This window comes from Cibotium barometz, chromosome 11, assembly GCF_041138505.1.
Source record: "Cibotium barometz isolate CiBa-2024 chromosome 11, ASM4113850v1, whole genome shotgun sequence".
NCBI lineage: Eukaryota > Viridiplantae > Streptophyta > Polypodiopsida > Cyatheales > Cibotiaceae > Cibotium > Cibotium barometz.
The window spans coordinates 47,280,070-47,306,683 of NC_141056.1; the positions used below are offsets into that span (position 1 = coordinate 47,280,070).

General features: G+C 45.1%; 1 protein-coding gene across 1 annotated transcript; it reads left to right on the forward strand.

Moving 5' to 3' along the window:
• Positions 1-20,732: 20,732 nt before the first annotated feature.
• Positions 20,733-22,580, forward strand: LOC147634253 (desmethyl-yatein O-methyltransferase-like). Its single transcript, XM_086805382.1, has 3 exons — positions 20,733-21,512; positions 21,665-21,729; positions 22,177-22,580. Exons 1-3 carry the CDS (start codon positions 20,798-20,800, stop codon positions 22,465-22,467), a joined length of 1,071 nt encoding a protein of 356 aa, XP_086661508.1. The 5' UTR covers positions 20,733-20,797; the 3' UTR covers positions 22,468-22,580.
• The last annotated feature ends 4,034 nt before the right edge of the window (positions 22,581-26,614 follow it).

Genomic DNA, 26,614 nt, shown 5'->3' on the forward strand with positions numbered 1-26,614 from the left:
TTTTCATGCACAACATGGGGAAGAATGGCCCTATGACCATTCTTACATGACTCGAAGGCCTCAAGGTCAGTTTTGGGATGGCCATGGGGCATCCAAGACCTTGGGCGCATTCTTTTCATGCACAATAGGTGGAAGAATGACCCCAAAAGGACATTCTTGCATGACCCCAAGGCCCCAAGGTCATTTTGGAATGGCCACGGAGCATCCAAGGTTGGACTCTTTACATTACTCCAAGGCCTCAAGGTCATTTTGGGATGGATATTAGGGCATCCAAGAATGGCCATAGGGCCATTCTTTTCATACCCAATATGTGGAAGAATGGCCCTAGGGCCATTCCTGCATGACCCCAAGACCTCAAGGTCATTTCAGGATGGCCATGGAGACATCCAAGAATGGCCATAGGGCCATTCTCTTCATGCACAATATGTGGAAGAATGACTCCAAAGGTAATTCTTGCCTGACCCTAAGGCCTCAAGATCATTTTGCAATGGCCATTGGGGCATCCAAGGATGGCCTCTTTACATGCGCAAAAGGTGGAAGAGTGGTCCTAGGGCCATTCTTGTAGGACCCCAAGGCCTCAAGGTCATTTTGGGATGGATATGGAGGCATCCAAGAATGGCCCAAGGGCCATTCTTTTCAAGCACACCATGTGGAAGAATGGCCCTAGGGCCCTTCTTACATGACCCCAAGGCCTCAAAGTCATTTTGGGATTGCCATCGAGGCATCCAAGAATGGCCATAGGGCCATTTTTCACATCCACAACAGGTGAAAGAATGGCCCTAGGGCCATTCTTGCATAACCCCAAGGCCTTAAGGTTTTTTTGGAATGGCCACAAGGGCATCCCAAGAATGGCCCAAGGATTATTCTTTTCATGCACAACAGTTGTAAGGGCCATTCTTGCATGACCCCAAGGACTCAAATATCCACTGTTTTACTTTGAAATGCATCCCAGAGCATGAAATAGTGGCCACCATGGAGACATCCAAGAGTGGCCAAATGACCATTATTTTCATGCGCAACAGGTGGAAGAATGGCCTTAGGGCCATTCTTGCATGACCCCAAGGCCTCAAGGTCACTTTGGGATGGTCATGGGGCCATCCAAGAATGGCCCTAGGACCGTTCTTTCTCATGCACAACATGAGAAAGAATGGCTGTGGGGCCATTCGTGCATGACCCCAAGGCCTAAAGGTCATTTTTGGGATGGCCATGGGGCATTTTAGATAGCCATGGGGCATCCAAGAATGGCCCTAGGGCCATTATTTTCATTGCGGCATCCAAGAATGGCCCAAGGGCCTTTCTTTTCATGCACAACAGGTGTAAGGGCCATTCTTGCATGACACCAAGGCCTCAAATCTCCACATTTTTACATTGAAATACATCCCAGAGCGTGAAATAGTAGCCATGGGGACATCCAAGAATGGACAAATGGCCTAGGGCCATTCTTGCATTACCCTAAGGCCTCAAGGAGGTCAGGGTTGGCCATGGGGGCATCCAATAATGGCCCTAGGGCCATTCTTTTTTATGCATAACATGAGAAAGAATGGCCATGGGGCCACTCATGCATGACCCCAACGCCTGAAGGTCATTTTTGGGATGGCCATGGGGCATCCAAGAATGCCTCTAGGGGCATTCTTTTCATTGCGGCATCCAAGAATGGTCCAAGGGCCTTTCTTTTCATACAGAACTGGTGTAAGGGCCATGCTTGCATGACCCCAAGACCTCAAATCTCCACAGTTTTACTTTGAAATACATCCAAGAGCATGAAATAGTGGCCATGGGGATATCCAAGAAGGGACAAATGGTCATTATTTTCATGCACAACAGGTGGAAGAATGGCCCTAGGGCCATTCTTACATGACCCCAAGGCCCCAAGGTCAGGGTTGGCCATGGGGGCATCCAAGAATGGCCCTAGGGCCATTCTTTTTCATGCACAACATGAGAAAGAATGGCCGTGGGGCCATTCGTGCATGACCCCAAGGCCTCAAGTTCATTTTTGGGATGGCCATGGGGCATGACCCCAAGGCCTCAAGTTCATTTTTGGGATTGCCATGGGGCATCCAAGAATGGCCCTAGGGCCTTTTTTTTCATGTTGTACAACGGGTGTGAGGACCATTCCTACATGACACTAAGGCCTCAAATATCCACCATTTTTCTTTAAAATGCATCACAATACATGAAATAGTGGCCATGGGGGCATCCAAGAATGTCCCAAGGGGCCGTGGGTGCATCCAAGAATGGTCCTAGGGCCATTTTGTTCATGCACAACATGAGGAAGAATGGTCCTAGGGCCATTCTTGCATGACCCCAAGGCCTCAAGTTTCTTTTGAGGCTGGCCATGGGGCATCCAAGAATGGCCCTAGGGCCATTCTTTTCATGCACAATAGGTCATATTGGGATGGATATGGGGGCGTCCAAGAATGGCCCAAGAGCCATTCTTTTCATCCACACCATTTGGAAGAATGGCCCTAGGGCCGTTCTTGCATAACCCCAAGGCCTCAAACCCGTTTCGGGATGGCTATGGCGGCATCCAAGAATGGGTATAGGGCCATTCTTTTCATCCACAACAGGCGAAACAATGACCCTAGGGCTATTCTTGCATGATCCCAAGGCCTCAAGGTCATTTTGGAATGGTCATTTTGGAATGGCCATTGCGGCAGGGCTATTCTTTTCATGCACAACAGTTGTAAGGGCCATTCTTACATGACCCAAAGGGCTCAAATAAATATCCACTGTTTCACTTTGAAATGCATCCCAGAGCATGAAATAGTGGCCATGAAGACATCCAAGAAGGGCCAAATGGCCATTATTTTCATGCTCAACAGGTGAAAGAATGGCCCTAGAGTCATTTTTGCATGACCCCAAGGCCTCAAGGCCATTTTTGGATGGCCATGGGGGCATACAAGAATGGCCCTAAAGCGAATCTTCTTCATGCACAACATGAGAAATAATGGCCGTGGGGCCATTCGTGCATGACCCCAAGGCCTCAAGGTCATTTTTGGGATGGCCATGGGGCATTTTAGATGGCCAAGGGGCCCTAGGGGCATTCTTTTCATGCACAATAGGTGTAAGGACCATTCTTACATGACCCCAAGGACTAAAATATCAACCGTTTCACTTTAAAATACATCACAGTGCATGAAATAGTGGCCATGGGGGCATCCAAGAATGGCGCGCATGACCCCAAGGGGCCATGGGTGCATCCAAGAATGGTCCTAGGGCCATTCTTTCTCATGCACACAACATGGAGAAGAATGGCCCTAGGACCATTCTTGCATGACCCCAAGGCGTCGAGGTCATTTTTGGGATGGCCATGGGGCATTCAAGAATGGCCTTGGGAGCATTCTTTTCATGCACAACAGGTGCAAGAATGACCCCAAAGGCCATTCTTGCATGACCCCAAGGCCTCAACGTCATTTTGGAATGGCCATTGGGCATCCAAGGATGGCCTCTTTTCATGCACAATAGGAAAAAGATGTCCCTAGAGCCATTCTTGCATGACCCCAAGGCCTCTTTTCATGCACAACAGGCAAAAGAATGTCCCTAGAGCCATTCTTGCATGACCCCAAGGCCTCAACATCATTTTGGGATGGATATTCGGGCATCCAATAATGGCCATAGGGCCATTCGTTTCATACCCAACATGTGGAAGAATGGCCCTAGGGCCATTCTTGCGTGACGCCAAGGGCTTAAGGTCATTTTCGGATGGCCATGGGGACATCCAAGAATGGCCATAGGGCCATTCTTTTTTTGCATAATAGGTGAAAGAATGACCCGAAAGGCAATTCTTGCATGACCACAAGGCCTCAAGGTCATTTTGCAATGGCCATTGGGCATCCAAGGATAGCCTCTTTACATGTGCAACAGGTGGAAGAATGGTCCTAGGGCCATTCTTGCATGACCCCAAGGCCTCAAAGGTCATTTTGGGATGGAGATGGGGGCATCCAAGAATGGCCCAAGGGCCATTCTTTTCATGCACACCATGTGGAAGAATGGCCCTAGGGCCATTCTTGCATGATCCCAAGGCCTCAAAGTCATTTTGGGATGGCCATGGGGGCATCCCAAAATGGCCATAGGATCCTTTTTTTCATCCGCAACATGCGAAAGAATAGCTCTAGGGCCATTCTTGCATGACCCCAAGGCCAAAAGGTCATTTTTGATGAATGGCCACTGGGGCACCCAAGAATTGCCCAAGCGCTATTCTTTTCATGCACAACAGTTGTAAGAGCCATTCTTGCTTGACCCCAAGGACTCAAATATCCACTGTTTTACTTTGAAATGCATCCCAGAGCATGAAATTTGGCATGGATATGGAGGTATCCAAGAATGGCCATAGGGCCATTTTTTCATACACACCATGTGGAAGAATGGTCCTAGGGATATTCTTGCAATACCCCAAGGCCTCAAAATCATTTTGGGATGGCCATGGGGGCATCTAAGAATGGCCATAGGGCCATTCTTTTCATCCACCAACAACGGCTAGAAGAATGGCCATAGGGCCATTCTTTTCATCCACCAACAATAGCTAGAAGAATGGCCCAAGGGCCATTCTTGCATGACCCCAAGGCCTCAAGGTCATTTTGGAATATCCATTGGGGCATCCAAGAATGGCCCAAGGGCCTTTCTTCTCATGCACAACAGGTGTAAGGGCCATTTTTGTATGACCCCAACGCCTCAAATATCCACTGTTTTACTTTGAAATGCATCCGAGAGCGTGAAATAGTGGCCATGGGGACATCCAAGAAAAGCCAAATGGCCATAATTTTTATGCACGGCAGGTGGAAGAATGGCCCTAGGGCCATTCTTGCATGATCCCAAGGACTCAAGGTGAGGGTTGGCCATGGGGGCATCCAAGAATGGCCCTAGGGCCATTCTTTTTCATGCACAACATGATGAAGTATGGCCTTGGGGCCATTCGTGCATGACCCCAAGGCCTCAAGGTCATTTTTGTGATGGCCCACGGGGCATCCAAGAATGGCCCTAGGGCCATTCTTTTCATGTACAACAGGTGTAAGGACCATTCCTACATGACCCCAAGGCCTAATATATCCACCGTTTTACTTTAAATTGTATCACAATGCATGAAATAGTGGCCATGGGGGCATCCAAGAATGGCCCAAGGGCCATTCTTGCATAACTCGAAGAGGCCATGGGTGCATCCAAGAATGACCCTAGGGCCATTCTGTTCATGTAAAACATGAGGAAGAATGGCCCTAGGGCCATTCTTGCATAACTCCAAGAGGCCATTGGTGCATCCAAGAATGGCCCTAGGGCCATTCTATTCATGTAAAACATGAGGAATAATGGCCTTAGGACCATTCTTGCATGACCCCAAGGCCTCAAGGTCATTTTTGGGTTGGCCATGGGGCATCCAAGAATGGCACTGGGACCATTCTTTTCATGCACAAACAACAGGTGGAAGAATGATCCCAAAGGCCATTCTTACATGACCCTAAGGCCTCAAGGTCATTTTGGATTGTCCATGGGTATTCATCAAGGATGACCTCTCTTCATGCACAACAGGTGGAAGAATGGCCCTAGTGGCCCTAAGGCCATTCTTTCATGACCCTAAGGCCTCAAGGTCATTTTGGGATGCATATTGGGGTATCCAAGAAGAGCCATAGGGCCATTCTTTTCATACCCAACATGTGGAACAATGGCCCTAGGGCCATTTTTACATGACCCCAAGGCCTCAAGGTCATTTCGCGATGGCCATGGGGACATCCAAGAATGGCCATAGGGCCATTCTTTTCATGCACAATAGGTGGAATAATGACCCCAAAGGCAAATCTTGCATGACCCCAAGGCCTCGAGGTCATTTTGCAATGGCCATTGGGGCATCCAAGAATGGCCTCTTTACATGCACAGCGCAACAGGTGGAAGAATGGTCCTAGGGCCATTCTTGCATAACCCCAAGGCCTCAAGGTCATTTTAGGATAGATATGGAGGCATCCAAGAATGGCCCGAGGGCCATGCATTTCATGCACACCATGTGAAAGGATGGCCCTAGCGCCATTCTTACATGACCCCAAGGCCTCAAAGTCATTTTGGGGTGGCCATGAGGGCATCCAAGAATGGCCATAGGGCCATTCTTTTCATCCACAACATGCGGAAGAATGGCCCTAGGGCCATTCTTGTATGACCCCAAGGCCTCAAGGTCATTTTGGAATGGCCATTGGGGCATCCAAGAATGGCCCAAGGACTATTCTTTTCATGCACAATAGTTGTAAGCACCATTCTTGCATGCCCCCAAGGACTCAAATATCCACAGTTTTACTTTGAAATGCATCCCAGAGCATAAAATAGTGGCCATGGAGACATCCAATAACCGCCAAATGGCCATTATTTATATGCTCAATAGGTGGAAGAATGGCCCTAGGGCCAATCTTGCATGATCCCAAGGCCTCAAGGACATTTAGGGATGGCCATGGGGGCTTCCAAGAATAGCCATAGGGCCATTCTTTTTTATGCACAACATGAGAAAGAATGGCCATGGGGCATTCATGCATGACTCCAAAGACTCAAGGTCATTTTTGGGATGGCCAAGGGGCATTTTGGATGGCCATGGGGCACCCAAGAATAGCCCTAGGGCCATTCCTTTCATGCACAACAGGTGTAAGGACCATTCTTACATGACCCCAAGGCCTAAAATATCCACCGTTTTTCTTTAAAATGCACAAGCAATAGTGGCCATGGGGGCATCCCCCAAGGGCCATTCTTGCATGACCCCAAGGAGCCATGGGTGCATCCAAGAATGGTCTTAGGGCCATTCTTGCAAGTATTTTTCAAGCACAACATGAGGAAGAATGGCCTTAGGGCCATTCTTGGATGACTCCAAGGCCTCAAGGTCATTTTTGGGATGGCCATGGGATATCCAAGAATGGCCCTAAGGGGCCATTCTTTTCATGCACAATAGGTGGAAGAATGACCCCAAAGGCAATTCTTGCATGACCCCAAGGCCTTAAGGTCATTTTGCAATGGCCATTGGGGCATCGAAGGATGGCCTCTTTCCATGCGTAACAAGTGGAAGAATGGTCCTAGGGCCATTCTCGCATGACCCCAAGGCCTCAAAGTCATTTTGGGATAGATATAGGGGTATCCGAGAACAGCCCAAGGGCTATTCGTTTCATGCACACCATGTGGAAGAATGGCCCTAGCGGCATTCTTACATGACCCCAAGGCCTTAAAGACATTTTGGGATGGCCATTGGGACATCGAAGAATGGCTATAGGGCCATTCTTTTCATCCACAAGAGGTGGAAGAATGGCCCTAGCTTGCATAACCCCAAGGCCTCAAGGTCATTTTGGAATGGCCATTAGGGCATCCAAGAATGGCCCTAGGGCCTTTCGTTTCATGCAAAACAGGTGTAAGGGCCATTCTTGCATGACCCCAAGGCCTCAAATATCCATTGTTTTACTTTGAAATACATGCGAGAGCATGAATTAGAGGCCATAGGGACATCCAAGAATGGCCAAATAGCCATTATTTTTGTACACAACAGGTGGAAGGTTGGCCCTAGGGTCATTCTTGCATGACCCCAAGGCCTCAAGGTCAGGGTTGACCATGGGGGCATGCAAGAATGGCCATTCTTTTTCATACATAACATGAGGAAGAATGGCCGTGGGGCCATTCGTGCATGACCCCAAGGCCTGAAGGTCATTTTTAGGATGGCCATGGGGCATCTAAGAATGGCCCTAGGGCCATTCTTTTCATATATAACAAGTGTAAGAACCATTCCTACATGACCACAAGGCTTAAAATATCCATTGTAAAGAATGGCCCTAGGGCCATTCTTGGGATGCCATTCTTGGATGCCCCATGGCCATCCCAAGAATGACCTTGAGGAGTTGGGGTCATGCACGATTGGCCCCACGGTGATTCTTTCTCATGTTGTGCAGGAAAAAGAATGGCCCTAGGGCCATTCTTGGATGCCCCAATGGCCATCCCAAAATGACCTTCAGGGCTTGGGGTTATGCAAGAAGGGCCCTAGGGCCATTCTTCCACCTGTTGAGCATGAAAATAATGGCCATTTGGACATCCTTAGATGTCTCCATGGCCACTATTTCATGCTCTAGGATGCATTTCAAAGTAAAACTGTGGATATTTGAGTCCTTGGGGTCATGTAAGAATGGCTCTTACAACAACTGTTGTGCATGAAAAGAATAGCCCTTGGGCCATTCTTGGATGCCCCAGTGGGGTGGCCATTCCAAAATGACCTTAAGGCCTTGGGGTCATGCAAGAATGGACCTAGGGCCATTCTTCCGCCTGTTCTAGATGAAAAGAATGGCCCTATAGCAATTCGTGGATGACCCCATGGCCATCCCAAAATGACTTTAAGGCCTTGGGGTCATGCAAGAATGGCCTTAGGGCCATTCTTCCACATGGTGTGCATGAAAATAATGGCCCTTAGGCCATTCTTGGATTCCTCCATATCCATCCTAAAATGACCTTGAGGCCTTGGGGTCATGCAAGAATGGTTGTGGGACCATTCTTCCACTTGTTGCGGATGTAAAGAGGCCATCCTTGGATGTCCTAATGGCCATTGCAAAATGACCTTGAGGCCTTGGGGTCATGGGGTCATGCAAGAATTGTTTTTGGGGTCATTTTTCCACCTATTGTGCATTAAAATAATGGCCCTATGGCCATTCTTGGATGTCCCCACGGCCATCCCGAAATGACCTTGAGGCCTTGGGGTCATGCAAGAATGGCCTTTAGGGTCATTCTTCTACCTCTTGTGCATGAAAAGAATGGCCCCACGGCCATTTTGGGATGGCCATCCCAAAAATGACCTTAAGGCCTTGGGGTCATGCAAGAATGGCACTAGCCATTCTTCCTTATGTTGTGCATGAACTAGGACCATTCTTGAATGCCCCCATGGCCACTATTTCATGCACTGTGACACATTTTAAAGTAAAATGGTGAATATTTTAGGCCTTGGGGTCATGTTAGAATGGTCCTTACACTTGTTGTATATGAAGAGAATGACCCTAGGGCCATTCTTGGATGCCCCATGGCCATCCAAAATGCTCCATGGCCATTCCAAAAATAACCTTGAGGCCTTGGGGTCATGCACGAATGGCCCCATGGCCATTCTTCCTCATATTATGCATGAAAAAGAATGGGCCTAGGACTATTCTTGGATACCCCATGGCCAACCCTGACCTTGAGACCTTGCCCTAGGGCCCTTCTTCCACCTGTTGTGCATGAAAATAATGGCCATTTGTCCATTCTTGGATGTCCCTATGGCCACTGTCATGCTCCATATGCATTTCAAAGTAAAACAATGGATATTTAAGGCCTTGGGGTCATGCAAGAATGGCCCTTACACCTATTGTGCATGAAAAGAAAGGCCCTTGGGCCATTGTTGGGATGCCCCAATGGCCATTCCAAAATGACCTTGAGGCCTTGGGGTCATGCAAGAATGGCCCTATGGCGATTCTTGCATGCCCCCATGGCCATCCCAAAATGACTTTGAGGCCTTGGGGTATTGCAAGAATGGCCCTAGGACCATTCTTCCACATCATGTGTATAAAAAGAATGGCCCTATGTTTATTCTTGGATGTCCCCATATCCATTCCAAAACTACCTTAAGGCCTAGGGCCATTCTTCCACCTGTTGTGCATGAAAAGAGGCCATCCTTGGATGCTCCATGGCCATTGCAAAATGACCTTGAGGCCTTGGGGTCATTCATTCACCTATTGTGCATGAAAAGAATTGCCCTAGGGCCATACTTGGATGCCTCATGGCCATCCCAAAAATGACCCATGGCCATTCTTCCTCATGTTGTGCATGAAAAAGAATGGCCCCATGGCCATTCTTCCTCATGTTGTACATGAAAAAGAATGGCCCTAGGGCCATTCTTGCAAGAAAGGCCCTCGTCGGACCATTCCTTGGGCCATTCTTGGATGCTCCCATGGCCACTATTGCATGCACTGTGATGTATTTTAAAGTAAAACGGTGGATATTTTAGGCCTTGGGGTCATGTGAGAATGGTCCTTACGCCTGTTGTACATGAAAAAAATGACCCTAGGGCCATTCTTGGATCACGCATGGCCATCCCAAAAATGACCTTGAGGCCTTGGAGTCATGCACCACGACCATTCTTTCTTATGTTGTGCATGAAAAAGAATGGCCCTAGGGCCATTCTTGGATGCCCCCATGGCTATCCCAAAATGACCTTAAGGCCTTGGGGTCATGCAAGAATGGCCTTAGGGCTATTCCTCGACCTGTTGAGCATGAAAATAGTGTCCATTTGGCCATTATTGGATGTCTCCATGGTTGGCCACTATTTCATCCTCTAGGATACATTTCAAACTAAAACTATGGATATTTGAGTTCTTGGGGTCATGCAAGAATGGCGCTTACAACTTTCGTGCGTGAAAAGAATAGCCCTCTGTAGTACATGAAAAGAATGGCCCTAGGGCCATTCTTGGATGCCCCATGGCCATCACAAAAATGACCTTGGGGTCTTGGGGTCATGCATGAATGGCCCCATGACCATACTTCATCATGTTGTGCATGAAGAAGAATGGTCCTAGGGCCATTCTTGGATGCCCCCATGGCCAGCCCTAACCTTGAGGCCTTGGGGTCATGCAAGAATGGCTGTAGGGCCATTCTTGCACATGTTGTGCATGAAAATAATGGCCATTTGGCGATTCTTGGATGTCCCCATGGCCACTATTTCACGCTCTTGGATGCATTTCACGCTCTTGGATGCATTTCAAAGTAAAATAGTGGATATTTGAGGCCTTGGAGTCATGCAGCAAGAATGGCCCTTACACCTATTGTGCATAAAAAGAAATGCCCTTGGGCCATTCTTTGATGCCCCAATGGACATTCCAAAATGACCTTTAGACCTTGGGGTCATGCAAGAATGGCCCTTAGGCCATTCTTTTGCCCGTTGTGGATGAAAAGAATGGCCCTATGGCCATTCTTGGATGCCCCCATGGCTATCCCAAAATGACTTTGAGGCCTTGGAGTATTGCAAGAATGGCCCTAGGACCATTCTTCCACATGTTGGGTATGAAAAGAATGGCCCTATGGACATTCTTGGATGCCTTGATATCCATCTCAAAACGACCTGGAGGCATTGGGGTTATGCAAGAATAGCCTATTGCCATTCTTTTACCTGTTATGGATGAAAAGAATGGCCCTATTCCCTTCTTCGATGCCCCCATGGCCATCCTAAAATGACTTCGAGGCCTTGGGGTCATGGAAGAATGGCCCTAGGTCCATTCTTCCACCTGTTGCACTTGAAAACAGGCCATCCTTGGATGCCCATGGACAATCCAAAATGACCTTGAGGCCTTGGGGTCATGCAAGAATGGCCTTTGGGGTCATTCTTCCACCTATTGTGGAAAAGAATGGTCCCAGGGCTATTCTTGGAGGCCCCATGGCCATCCCAAAAATGACCTTGAGGCCTTGGGGTCATGTAAGAATGGCCCTAGAGCCATTCTTCCTCATGTTCTGCATGAACAGAATGGCCCTAGGGCCATTCTTGGATGCACCCATGGCCTCTTGGCATCATGCAAGAATGGCCCTTGTTGGATGCGCCCATAGCCACTATTTCATGCATTGTGTTGCATTTTAAAGTAAAATGGTGGGTATATTAGGCCTTGGGGTCATGTAAGAATGGTCATTACACCTGTTGTATGTACATGAAAATAATTGCCCTAGGGCCATTCTTGGATTCCCCACGGCCATCACGAAAATGACCTTGAGGTCTTGGGGTCATGCATGAATGGCCCCACGGCCATACTTCATCATGTTGTGCATGAAAAAGAATGGCCCTAGGGCCATTCTTGGATGCCCCCATGGCCAACCCTAACCTCCTTGAGGCCTTGGGGTCATGCAAGAATGACCCCAGGGCCATTCTTCCACCTATTGTGCATGAAAATAATGGCCATTTGGCAGGCCTTGGGGTCATGCAAGAATGACCCCAGGGCCATTCTTCCACCTATTGTGCATGAAAATAATGGCCATTTGGCCATTCTTGGATGTTGCCATGGCCACTATTTCACGCTCTCGGATGCATTTCAAAACAGTGGATATTTAAGGCCTTGGGGTTATGCAAGAATGGCCCTTACACATGTTGTGTATGAAAAGAAAGACCCTTGGGCCATTCTTGGATGCCCCAATGGACATTCCAAAATGACCTTGAGGCCTTGGGGTCATGCAAGAATGGCCCTTGGGCCATTCTTGGATGCCCCAATGGACATTCCAAAATGACCTTGAGGCCTTGGTATCATGCAAGAATGGCCCTTGGGCCATTCTTTCACCCGTTGTGTGGATGAAAAGAATGGCCCTAGGGCCATTCTTGGATGCCCCCATGGCCATCCCAAACTGACTTTGAGGCCTTGGGGTATTGCAAGAATGGCCCTAGGACCATTCTTCCACATGGTGTGTATGAAAATAATGGCTCTATGGCCGTTCTCGGATGCCCCCATATCCATCCCAAAACGACCTTGAGGCCTTAGAACACCATATTAGATGATTTGGGAAAAAAACCATTCCCATTTGAAAAATGGAATCGTGGTGAACTTATCCAAAATTTTATCAAAACCCCCTCATGTGACATATCATTGGAAAGATCTTGAAGAGTAGAATCTAGATCTACAATCTATGACAAATTTGGAGTTGGCATGTTTAAGATATATCCAAAATTAAATGGACCGATCAATTCCCAAAATATCATATTTTTTCAAATTATCTAATATTGACTTCTAGGGTTATGCAAGCATGGCCCTAGGGCCATTCTTCTACCTGTTGTACATGAAAAGAGGCCATCCTTGGATGCTCCATGGCCATTCCAAAATGCCCTTGAAGCCTTGGGGTCATGCAAGAATGGCCTTTGGGTTCGTTCTTCCAGCTATTGTGCATGAAAAGAATGGCCCTAGGGCCATTGTTGGATGTCCCATGGCCATCCCAAAAATGACCTTGAGGCCTTGGGGTGATGCAGGAATGGCCCTAGGGCCATTCTTCCTCATGTTGTGCATGAACAAGAATGGCCCTAGGACCATTCTTGGATGCACCCATGGCCCCTTGGGGTCATGGCCATTCTCTTTGATTTTTCCATGGCCACTATTTCATGCACTGTGATGCATTTCAAAGTAAAACGATAGATATTTTAGGCCTTGGGGTCATGTAAGAATAGTCCTTACACCTGTTGTGCATGAAAAGAATGGCCCTAGGGCCATTCTTGGATGTCCCATGGCTATCCCAAAAATGATCTTAAGGCCTTGGGGTCATGCAAGAATGGCCCTAGGGCCATTCTTCCTCATGTTGTGCATGAAAAAGAATGGCCCTAGGACCATTCTTGAATGCACCCATGGCCCCTTGGGGTCATGCAAGAATGGTCCTTGGGTTCTTAGGCCATTCTTGGATTTCCCCATGGCCACTATTTCGTGCATTGTGCATTTTAAAGTAAAACGATGGATATTTTAGGCCTTGGAGTCATGTAAGAATAGCCCTTACACCTGTTGTGCATGAAAAGAATGGCCGCCATTCTTGGATTCCCCATGGCCATCCAAAATGCCCCATGGCCATCCCAAAAATGACCTTGAGGCCTTGGGGTCATGCACGAATAACCCCACGGGCATTCTTTCTAATATTGTGCATGAAAAAGAATGGCCCTAGGGCCATTCTTGGATGCCCCCATGGCCATCCCAAAATGACCTTGAGGCCTTGGGGTCATGTAAGAATGGCCCTAGGGCTATTCTTCAACCTATTGAGCATGAAAATAATGGCTATTTGGCCATTCTTGGATGTCTCCATGGCCACTATTTCATGCTCTGGGATGCATTTTAAAGTGAAACAGTGGATTATTGAGTCCTTGGGGTCATGCAAGAATGGCCCTTACAACTACTGTGCATGAAAAGAATAGCCCTTGGGCCATTCTTGGATGGCCCAATGGCCATTTCAAAATGGCCTTGAGGCCTTAGGGTCATGCAAGAATTGCCCTAGCGCTATTCTTGCACCTATTGAGCATAAAAATAATGGCCATTTGCTTATTCTTGGATGTCTCCATGGCCACTATTTCATGCTCTAGGATGCATCTCAAAGTAAAACAGTGGGATATTTGAGTCCTTGGGGTCATGCAAGAATGGCCCTTACAACTATTGGGTATGAAAAGAATGGCTCTATGGCTATTCTTAGATGCCTTAATATCTATCCCAAAATGACCTTGAGGCCTTGGGGTTATGCAAGAATAGAATGGCCCTATGGCCATTCTTGGATGCCCCCATGGCCATCCCAAAATGACATTGAGGCCTTGGGGTCATGGAAGAATGCCCTAGGTCCATTCTTCCACCTATTGCGCATGTAAAGAGGCCATCCTTGGATGCCCCAATGGCCATTGCAAAATGACCTTTGTTAACAATCCTAAGATGGGATTGATCATGGTGAAGGACATAGATTAAGCAACATAATTAGGGTGGATTAAAGCTAAGAACTCCATAACAAGAGAGAGAGAGAGCGAGATTGCACACTCAACACTTGATCTCTATTGTATTGCATATCACAATGAACCATATAATGATATAGGCCCTCTAGCCTTATCCCACTTTACACATCATCATCCATGTGGCACTCCCTTTTCCACTCTTTTGGTCAACACTCACACACCATACAATATTACATGTGGCATTCTTATCTTGCCACAATATCTTGCACCTCTAGGGTGCTTTCCCACATACACACAACACCGCGACTACATCTCTCAACACCCCCTCTTAATCGAGGTGTTCCACAACTCACCCATCATCCATCACCCATATCAATGTAGCATTGCACAAACGCAATCGCTACCTCTCAACACTCCTCCTCAATGATGCATTGGAGTGTCCATCAAATGAACATGTGTGCGCGTGTCTACCATCTTAGACACCTAGTCCATTTTGAGCCGACTCGCTCACAGCGGAACCACTGAGTCCGATTTGAACATGGAAGTTTGGGTGGGAACCAACCCATGTGCATGCACCTCACACATGCATCGCTCATGCACACATCACATGACAACCATTTTGAGCTTCTAGGGACAGGGCGACCCTCATACCATGGGTGATTACAAAAAAAAATCCTCGTTTTGAGCTTCAAGCTCGGGTATGGTTACCCTTCTCATTCATGGGTGAAAAGTGCAAAACCTTTTGGCCAAAGCCGGGCAGTGGACCTTCATGTGTATGTGAATAATTTTATGCTTCTTCTCATAGTTTTTTAACAAAGCATGTGAACAAAGCGTCATGCTTTTGAAGGTTTGTGAAGTAGGTGTGTGAATCAACCCTTAATTATAAAGTTTTTTTTAAAAAAACCTTTATCAAGAAATGATTAATAGTAATTTTTGAAAAGCTACGCCCCTTGAATGCGCTGTTGAAAATCTCTACCTCTATTGGTCGTTGGCCAAGCCTTATCTTCTGTCGCTGAATACTGCACTTTCTCTGCACGGGCTTTGCTGCATACCTCTCCTCCGCATTGAGCCACTCAAAAAACCAATACATGTTGCTATTTCCCCATGAGCCCCAATGGTGTCTGCTTGCTTGCCGCAATTCATGCCTTGCTCGATAAAAAAACCTTAGGAAAGGCTTGTCAACTCTGCTACAAATAGAAGACAAACCTAGAAGAACCCCAGGCGTGCTGCTTCTTCTTCCAGGGGGCCAAGAAACCCCGCAAACCAGTTCTGTAGGCTGTGTTTCTCTGCAAACCGTAGTAGGTCATTCCTGCTGTTCAAATTTTCTACAAACTCGTGGTTCCTTTCCCTTAATTTCTCTACAAACCCTAGCTACAGCAGAGAGCCGTCTTCCCTATCACATTTATCAAAAAACCCTAATCAAACCAGAGGCCCGGGTTTTCTTCGTTTGCTATGTGCACTAGAGAACCCTAGTCGAATCAGAGGCTCGCTTCTTGGTCTGCTATGTCCACATGCAAAACCTAAATGGACAGAGGAGCAGTTTCTTCTAGCATGGTCATTGTCTTGACCCAAAATCCACCTTTACTTACCACTTAACTAAGCTCCTTGTGACTTTGTGAGGCTTCTATTTCAGCTCCAAATGAGTTGTGTGTGCAACTCCTCTTTCTGCACCTTCTCATGCTCTTTGGCTCTCATATGAGCTTCAAATCTCCCGTTGCTACTTTGCCTCTCCCCAAGACCTCCAAGTTGAGCTTCAAAACTCCCGTTGCTACTTTGCCTCTCCAAGACCTCCAAGTTGAGGTCTTCCATGACCATTGACATGGCCTTCATGGTGGCCTCCAAATCAGCATGCTTTTCCTTCAATGCATGCATCCATTCAAGGGTGCTTTTCCATTTTGGTTTCTCTCAAGAAACCAAGGTGCAAACCTTTTGAAAGCCCCAATTGCTTTCCCAACATTTGCCCATACTTGATGAGCATACCAATGAGCATCTTCCCTTTCCAATGTGCTCAACCATGGACTTCTTCCAAGCCCATAACTGCTTGTCCCTTCTTAGACAAGCATTGCACCTCTTACACTCTTTGCCCAAATGCAAAGAACCATGGGATCCACAAATCCCACACATAGCAACCCTTCTCAAATATGAACATTCTTCCATGCTCAAATACCAAATTAGAGGCAAAAACACCAAAATACCTTCACAAATTGGCAGCTTCTCCTTGATGACACCGAAGACTCCATAGTCTTCACACTTGCTGAAATCTCCATTTTCAGCTTCCATGATGGATGAGCAAGATTTCCATGTTGCAAAACTCCCATTTGCAACTCTCTTGGTGGGCAGCTTCTTTGATATTTGATGAAGACTCCATAGTCTTCATAATGCTGAAATCTTGATTTTCAGCTTCATAGGCAGCTTTGAACTCCTCTCTCAAATACAAATAGAGAACAACAATAGAGTGTGCATATATATATATATATATATATATATATATATATATATATATATATATATATATATATATATATATAATGAACCATAATAACATGTTTAATCAAACAAACACACAAACAAGCTAATATACATAATAATAATCACCATGACCAAGAGCCCACCCAAGCTCTGATACCATGTTAACATTCCTAAAATGGGATTGACCATGGTGAAGGACATAGATTAAGTAACATAATTAGGGTGGATTAAACCACACTAAGAACTCCATAACAAGAGAGAGAGATTGCACACTCAACACTTGATCTCTATTCTATTGCATATCACAATGAACCATACAATGATAGAGGCTCTCTAGCCTTATCCCACTTTACACATCATCATCCATGTGGCACTTCCTTTTCCACTCTTTTGGTCAACACTCACACACCATACAATATTACATGTGGCATTCTTATCTTGCCACAATATCTTGCACCTCTAGGGTGCTTTCTCACATACACACAACATCGCGATTACATCTCTCAACAACCTTGAGGCCTTGGGATCATGCAAGAATTGCCTTTGGGGTCATTCTTCCACCTATTGTGCATGACAAGAATGGTCCTATGGCCATTCTTGGATGTCCCCATGGCCATTCCAAAATAGCCTTGAGGCCTTAGGGTCATGCAAGAATGGCCGTATAGCGCCATTCTTCCACCTGTTGAGCATGAAAATAATGGCCATTTGGTTATTCTTGGATGTCTCCATGGCCACTATTTCATGCTCTAAGATGCATCTCAAAGTAAAAAAGTGGATCCTTGAGGTCATGCAAGAATGGCCCTTATAACTATTGTGCATAAAAAGAATAGCCCTTGGGGCATTCTTGGATGCCCCCAATGCCCATTCCAAAATGACATTGAAGCCTTAGGGTCATGTAAGAATGGCTCTCGGGCCATTCTTCCACATGTTGGGTATGAAAAGAATGGCCCTATGGCCATTCTTAGATGCCTTGATATCCATCCCAAAACGATCTTGAGGCCTTGGGGTTATGCAAGAATAGCCCTATGGCAATTCTTCCGCCTATTGTTGTGGATGAAAAGAATGGCCCTATGGCCATTCTTGGATGCGCCCATGGACATCCCAAAATGACGTTGAGGCCTTGGGGTGATGGAAGAATGGCCTCTTCCACTTGTTGTGCATGTAAAGAGGGCATCCTTGGATGCCCAAATGGCCATTGCAAAATGACCTTGAGGCCATGGGGTCATGCAAGAATTGCCTTTGGGGTCACTCTTCCACCTATTGTGCATGAAAAGAATGGCCCTATGGCCATTCTTGGATGTCTCCATGGCCATTCTTGGATGTCTCCATGGCCATCCCGAAATGACCTTGAGGCCTTGGGGTGATTCAAGAATGGCCCTAGTGCCATTCTTCCACATGTTGGGTATGAAAAGAATGGCCCTATGGACATTCTTGGATGTCCCGATATCTATCCAAAAATGACCTTGAGACCTTGGGGTCATGTAAAAATGGCCCTAGGGGCATTCTTCCACATGTTGGGTATGAAAAGAATGGCCCTATGGACATTCTTGGATGTCCCGATATCTATCCAAAAATGACCTTGAGACCTTGGGGTCATGTAAAAATGGCCCTAGGGGCATTCTTCCACATGTTGGGTATCAAAAGAATGGCCCTATGGCCATTCTTGGATGCCCCCATAGCCATCCCAAATGACCTTGAGGCCTTGGGGTCATGCAAGAATGGCCCTAGGGCAATTCTTCTACCTGTTGTGCATGAAAAGAGGCCATCCTTCGATGCCCCATAGACAATCCAAAATTACATTGAGGCCTTGAAGTCGTGCAAGAATGGCCTTTGGGGTCATTCTTCCACCTGTTGTGCATGCAAATAATGGCCCTAGGGCCATTCTTGGATGCTCCATGGCCATCCTAAAAATGAACTTCAGGCCTTGGGGTCATGCAAGAATAGCCCTAGGGCCATTCTTCCTCATGTTGTGCATGAACAGAATGGCCCTAGGACCATTCTTGGATGCACCCATGGCCCCTTGGGGTCATGCATGAATGGCCCTTGGGACATTCTTAGATGCCCCTATGGCCACTATTTCATGCACTGAACCCTCACATCTTTTTTCATCACATCTCATACATATCTTCACTTGAACCACATACTTTTTCAAATTTCTATATTCATACATATCTTCACCTGAACCACACACTTGATATGTCAACCACCCACTTTTCTATCAACCATCCACTTACTTTTTTGAATTTCTATGCATATTTTCTCTTGGGCCACCAACCACCCACTCATCCATACTCCGCCCTTTTAACACGACTCTCTCGTTTTCAAATTTAAAAAATGCAAGTATAAGAGACCCTAAAATTAGGTTTTTAAAATTTTTAATTTTTAACATTTTATATTCAAAAAGGTCCCCCAAACATAGCTTTTTAAAGACCTTTTGAGTAACCAGTAACTATCTCATTGCAGTCTCACATATTTTTCTATCATATCGCAAAACTCATAAATAACATAACTCTTTTAATATAATCCTATAAATGAAATCCGTATGTTTAAAGAACTCTAAATATAGGATTTAGGATAAAAATGTATAATTTTGGTTTCTTTTATTAAAAAATAATTTTCTAACCACAGCTAACCTCAAAAAGTAATTCTTTATCACCAATTTCAACCCACAACTACCTTCTTGTAGTCTATATGGCAATACTTCTATGTTTTTTCTTTTCATGATCTATATCTCTACTTTATTCTTTCATTCAACTCTCTCTCTTTTTAGTAATTACCTTTCTCTCTCACATATGTGGTTCCACAACTAACTCTTCCCCAATTTGAAAAACACGGATATAAGGGATCTTGCAATTATGCTTTTTTAAAAATAATTTTTAATATATCATATAAAAAAGGTCCCCCAATCATATATAACCCCTAAAAGCAACTTTTTAAGGTCATTTTTCGTCAATAAATACCTCATTGAAGCCCCACATCTTTTTCCATTACATCTCATACATATCTTCACTTGAACCACTTACTTTTTTAAATTTCTATTTTCTCTTGGGCCACAAACCACCTACTTGTCTATACTCTTCCCTTCTAACATAACTCTCTCTTTTTTAAATTTCTAATTTTCCTTGGACCACCAACTACCTACTTGTCTATACTCTTCCCTTTTAACATAAATCTCTATTTGCTTTTTTAAATTTTTAACATTTTATATTAAAAAAGGTCCCCCAGTCATATGTAACCCCCAAACATAGTGTTTCAAAAACCTTTTTAGCCAATAACTTTCTCATTGCACCCTCACATATTTTTCCATCATATCTCACAACTCACAAATAACATAACCCTGTTACTATAATCCCACAAATAAAACCCACATGTTTAAAGGACTAGATAATATTAAACAGTATCTCTGCAGCTTCATCATTGAAAGCCCATTTCCCAAGGATCCATTACCAGAGTGGCCCTGGATTCCTAAGCAAACCTTGAACATAACTATTAATTATTAAAAGAGATAGAGTGTAGAGATAGGGATTCTATTACCAAGCTTGCTTCTTTTTCCTTTTGGGGAAGCGTCCAAGGAAGCAAATCTTGAGCGTAACTATTAATTATTAAAAGATGGATATATATATATTAATAACTATGAATATATTAAAAGTTGAATATATATTCAAAGTTCAATAACTGATTATAGTTTTTTTTAATTATTAAAAGATGGATATATATATATATATTAATAGCTATGAATATATATTCAAAGTTTTTTGTTTAAATGTCGCATGCGCGTTGAGCACGCAAGGCTGTCGCCACTTCCCAGCAAGTCAAACGCGCGTGGGAAGACTTGTACACTTCATCACTGTCCTGTCTGCGCACACACACACACACCCATACAGAAGAAGCTCCCCCCCTGCGCACGCACTTTGCTCTACAGCAGCAACCATGGCTCTCTCTCAGAACCAAGACTGGCTGTCTGCTCTGCGCTACCTCAGCTTGCTCTCCTTCCCCATGGCCTTGCAAGCCGCTGTGAAACTCAACGTATTTGAGATTTTGTCCCAGCATGGTGGCCACGACAACAAGCTCTCTGCACATCAGATTACCCAATTCATCCCTTCAATCACCAACCCGCGCGCCCCTGACCTCCTAGACAGAGTCCTCCACCTCCTTTCATCACACGACCTTGCCTTCTCTCGCCCTCTCCTGAGCTCTTCCATCACCATAGACCCCTCCACCAACAAGCAAATCAGACAATACTCGCTCCTCCCTCCTTCCAAATACTTCCTCAAAGACGAAAATGGGGTCTCCGTAGGCGAATGGACGGCAAAGCAAGTACTGGAAAAGCTGGATACTTTCAAATACCTTGATGCTGTCATTGTTGAAGGGGGAAGTGGCTTTGATAGAGCCTGTGGTCACAAGATATCACACCATGTGGCACAGCATGCAGGAGAGCTTGCTGTTGTGATGTCAAGCGTCACTGCAATGTTTATGAAGCAGTTTTTGGAGGTTTATGATGGGTTCAAAGACATTGGGAGTTTGGTTGATGTGGGCGGCTCCACGGGTTCTGCTTTGAAACACATCCTCGACAAGTACCCCCATCTAATGGGCATCAATTTTGATCAGCCCCACATTGTGTCATCAGCTCCATTAACCCACCCAAGTAGGTTCATTAATGATATATGCTTTGCCCCATGGTTCCACAAGTTTTCTTGGTGGTTTTCACCTAGAAATTATCCAAATTTGAATTTCTCCATTCATATAATTAGTATATTTTGCAGTAGACTAATTATTAGCTATGTTTTGTGATGGTAGGGTTGAAACATGTAGGAGGTAACATGCTTGAAAGCATTCCATCTGCCGATGCAGTTCTCATGAAGGTCGGCCTCTCTAGTCCCGTTTCACAACCAAGGGATGTACAGCATCATGGGGGTTGGTTTATCAGTTTTAATTCTAGTGTTAATGACCTAATTCCTTCTAACTAGGGTTAGTCTAATTAAGGAGAGCGGCCTTTCGGCCAAGCTCGATTAATTAACAGAGAGAGTCGATCTCTGAGGATATATAGCATTTCGACATCAGTATTTATCAAAAACATGTTCATGATCACACTACACTGAAAGAATGATTTGGGTTGTTGATGCAGCCATGATGATACTGTAATCAGCTAGACATAATTAGTTAACTAATTAGCTGTGCAGGCCCCCACCTGGGGCAACAAGCTCTATTAATTATTAACATAGAGAAGATATATATATATAGCAGGTTGACACAGCATTTAATAAAAGCATGCCATGATCATGATTGATGAAACGTATTGATTGGTGCAGTTGGTGTTACATGATTGGGAGGATGATGAGTGTGTGAAGATACTTGAAAATTGCAAGCAGGCGATCATAGCTGAGCACGGTAAGGTGATTGTTGTGGAATTCCATGTGGCGGATACAGTAGCTGACGATCCCACGCCAGCCCATCAACTTAATATTCTGATGCTGGGTTCACATGGAAGCAAAATCCGCACTGCCCAAGATTACAAAAACTTGGGCATAGTTGCTGGTTTCATTGATGTCAAAGTCTCCTGCATAGTCAATGAATACATTGCATTAGAGTTCATAAAGTAAACTGGAGTAGTGGACTCGGGAAGAAACAGCCTGAGCTGATTGGAAATCACCCTTCCCTTTTTGTAATAATTGAAGTTATTCAATACAAGTTTCTCTATGAGAGAAAACCCTCCTCTCCTCTCCCTCTCCCTCTCACACTCACACACACATATTTTACCATCAAGTCCCTTGTTGTGGAAATAGGGTTGCAAGAATGCGCGTGTACACACACACACACTCACTGGGGAAAGCTCAAGAGAGCACACAATGAGATGATAGATAGATAATGAATGTGTTATGTACAAAGATGATAAATATACCCCAAGATAGGTGTATACTAGCATGGAAAAAAAACCTCCTAAAGAGGAAAAAAGTGCCTCGACTAGGCCTAGTATGTTCACACACATCACTACCAAAAATGGTTATGAATCCCCACTGTGATAATGTGAACAAGGGCTGAGCTAGCACTAGAGGTACAAAGATGTGTCAGGCTCTTTGGACTGTGATGGGAAGCCTAGACTAGTCCCCAAAGGGAAGTAAGTTTAAAGCTTTGCGAAAAGCTTCAAACTTCTCTTGTGGGAGAGCCTTCCTGAACAGATCTACCAAATTGTCCTTTATTGGCACATAAGTCAAGTTGATTTTTCCTACAGAGTATCTCTTCTTGATATAATGATAGTGTATCTTAATGTGCTTTGTACGAGCATGAAAAACTGTATTCCTAATAACTGCCATAGTGCTCTGACTTTTAGTGAAGATGGTAGTGGCTGAGGACTCGCCAATACCCAAATCAACAAAAGGCACCTGAGCCAAACACACTCAACTATAGCTGTAAATGCTGTCCTGTACTCAGCTTCATAGCTAGAAGTGACAATAGTGGGTTGCTTCTTGCTGAGTCATAACACTCGTGTATCAATGTTAGGGTAAAAAATAAGATGCCTCCATGAATATATAATTGTAGCTGGGTTGGCGATTATTCCTTCTATATAATCTAAATTTATAGAAAATGAGACGAATGTTTTTAAAAAATGCCTTAAAATGTCCAAAATTGAGTGAATATTTTGTAAAACCTTTCAAAATGGCCAAAAGTTGGGCGAATGTTTTAAGATGCCAGACAAATATTTTTTTGGAAGAAGATTAGCCCTTATTTTTTTCCTTGTGTGTCATAACATCCAACCTAGTATAAGTCTGTAAATGCATGCAACTCCGTAATTTATATTGAGATATCGAGCTCGTCTAGTGAGGCGGTGGACACTGATGACCCGCCTGGGGGATAGGTCCCACACTTACACCACTGGCATGGTTGGTGAGATCATGGGAGATATGCGGCCAGTGGGATGATAGGCTGTGTGACAGCCATTCTAGAGACTGGCATAGTTATAGCGCCAGCTCATTTAGTCGGGTTCACACTATAGAGAACCCGTGTATGTATTGGTTGAGTACCTTTCATATTATGTGTACTCTTATCTTGTATATTGTGTGTTGAGTGTTGAGTAAAGAAGAAGAAGATTTCAGCCTCTCACCTTGTGTGTTCTCTATTAGGGTTTTGTGAGTGTGTGTGTGTGCTTGCAAGAGCTCAAGCTCTCTTCCCTCCTGCATCTTTTCATGGTATCAGAGCCTGGTTCGTGCTAAGGGTTGAGCTGCAAGCAAGAGAACCACAGGAAGCGGTACGAGGGTAAGAGCTTCAACTACTCTTCCCTATTTGTATTGGTGACTACACCCTTGTAGGGAGCTCTACGGGAGGAACCGGCAACGATCTCTGATTGAGGAGCTTTCTTCGCGGGAGTAAAGCTATAGGACAACTATACTGTCTTATCGGACCACATTTTCTGGGCCGAAAACGCATTTCGGGCGCGTCTGGACCTCCGTTTTTCAGAAAGTAGGCGATTTCGAGCATTACTAGTAAGTCATCGATTCTCTGCAGAACTCTGTTTTAAGAACTGCAGGAAGACAGATTGACTGTGCAGACACTGTGGGTGCTGCAAAGAGGTCTACAGTTGCCATTGGGTGTATGTATGCACATTGAAGTCACTGGTTGTGACATTTGAGAGTACTACAGTACCGCTGTGCAGAAAATACAGCAGTTTCTGCAGAAAAACCAGAGTGCAGTTTCTGGTAAAATTGTGTGTTTGACAAGATGTCAAATGATGGGATAACTCAGATTGTGGCTGAGAAGCTTGATAAGAATAACTTCCATGCTTGGAGGTTCAAGTTGGCGAATTTCCTGATGGGAAAAGGCTATTGGGACTACATAGAAGGTGAGCATGAAGAGGCACCGGAGATACCGGATATAAATCCGACTGCTGCAGATGTGAAAGAGTTTAAAGACTGGAACCAAGTTGCCAAGAAGGTTATGTATTGGCTATCCATTAGTATATAGGACACCATGATTGGGCATATTCAGGATGCCAAGTCCCCCAAGGAGGCGTGGGACACCTTGGTTAAACTCTATGAAACAAATACCAAGGCACACAAGATACAATTGAAGAATGAACTTCATACTGTGGAGAAAAAGAGCATGTCTATGAATGACTATGCACTGAAGATAAAGGGTATTGTGGAATCCCTTGCATCTATTGGTGTGTCAGTAGATGATGATGACAAGGTGGAAGTCTGTCTACGTAGTCTCGGGCCACAATACCGTTCAAGACGTCCATTCAGACTCGAGAAAACATTCCCAACTTTGCAGATTTGGTGTCTATGCTGATTATCGGCGAAGAGAAGAGATTAGGTGAAGACCAACAGTCTTCACAAAGCAAAAACAGTTCAGAGCAACAGGCCTTCTACACGAGTTCAGGAAGAGGACGAGGTAGAGGAGGTCGTGGACGTGGTCAAGGAGGTGGCCGAACAGGTAATCAGAATTATGGCCAGCAGCAGCAGCAGCAGCAGCAGCAGCAACAACAGTCCCAGAATCAACAACAACAACAACACGCAGGTGGAAGAGGCAAATTCAGAGACAGGGGGAGTCAAAGAGGCCGTGGAAATTGGCAAAGGCAATATAATGATGCACGTGAATGCTATTATTGTAGTAAGCCTGGACATGTGTAGGCAGAATGTTATAAGAAGCAGGCTGACATGCAAAATGGGAAAGTGCAGCAAAACAACTATGCATCCTCAAGCAGAAATAATGAGGATAATGAAAGGTTGTTTGTTATGCAGCATGTAGTGAATGCCATGTCTGAAAATGTTGATGCAGCACAAAAAGATAATGTATGGTATGTGGATTCAGGCGCTTCAAACCACATGACAAGTCATGGGGAGTGGTTCAAGGAGATGAAAAACCCGGAAAGACCAGGTTTTGTGGAAACATGGGATGACACTGCTCATCCAATTGCCCATGTTGGAGATGTGCCATTGTCTATGCAGGATGGCAAAGTGAAGTACCTTGCAGATGTACTTCATGTACCGAACATAACAAAGAATCTGGTTTCAGTTGGCCAGATGATTGAGTAGGGTTTGCAGGTTCGGTTTAACCCTGATGGTTGTTATGTCGAAGACTTCAAAGACAAGTGCAGGTTGGTTGCAAAAGGCAACAGAGTGGGCAGAATGTTTACGTTGAATGTAGACATGCTTGAAATGAGTGCTGCGATGTTTGTAAATGGTTCAGGAATTGTTTCAGACACAGACATATGGCATAAAAGGATTGGTCATGTGAATGTGCAGAGATTGAAGTCTATGCAAACAAAAGGAATTGTGACAGGGCTGCCAAAATTTAAAGTGGAAGGTATGCAGAAAATATGTGAAGCATGCCAATTTGGGAAGCAAACAAAGCATGTGTTTCCACGTAATAGATATGTGAGCAGAAATGCACTGGATGTTGTGCATTCAGATGTATGGGGTCCTACGAAGACATATCTATGGGAGGCTGCAGGTATTATGTGACTTTCATTGATGACCACACAAGGAAAGTGTGGGTATATTTCATGAAGGAGAAGAGTGAGGTGTTCACTCACTTTCAGAATTTCGGAGTTTTGGTTGAAAAGCAAACAAGAAAATATGTAAAGTGCCTAAGGTCAGATGGAGGGGGAGAGTACTTCTCCAATGAGTTCTCTGAATTTTTGAAGAAGAATGGTATTCAGAGACAGTTTACATGCAGATACACTCCGCAGCAAAATGGAGTTGCTGAGCGGAAAAACAGGCACATTGCTGAGATTGCGCGAGCATTGATGGA

Bases quoted from the DNA above. Each gene is read 5' to 3' on its own strand.
- LOC147634253 (XM_086805382.1), top strand. From the start codon at position 20,798: ATGGCTCTCTCTCAGAACCAAGACTGGCTGTCTGCTCTGCGCTACCTC. The intron at 21,513-21,664 runs GTAGGTTCATTA...TTGTGATGGTAG, and splicing joins AGCTCCATTAACCCACCCAA to GGTTGAAACATGTAGGAGGT. The intron at 21,730-22,176 runs GTCGGCCTCTCT...TGATTGGTGCAG, and splicing joins CCGATGCAGTTCTCATGAAG to TTGGTGTTACATGATTGGGA.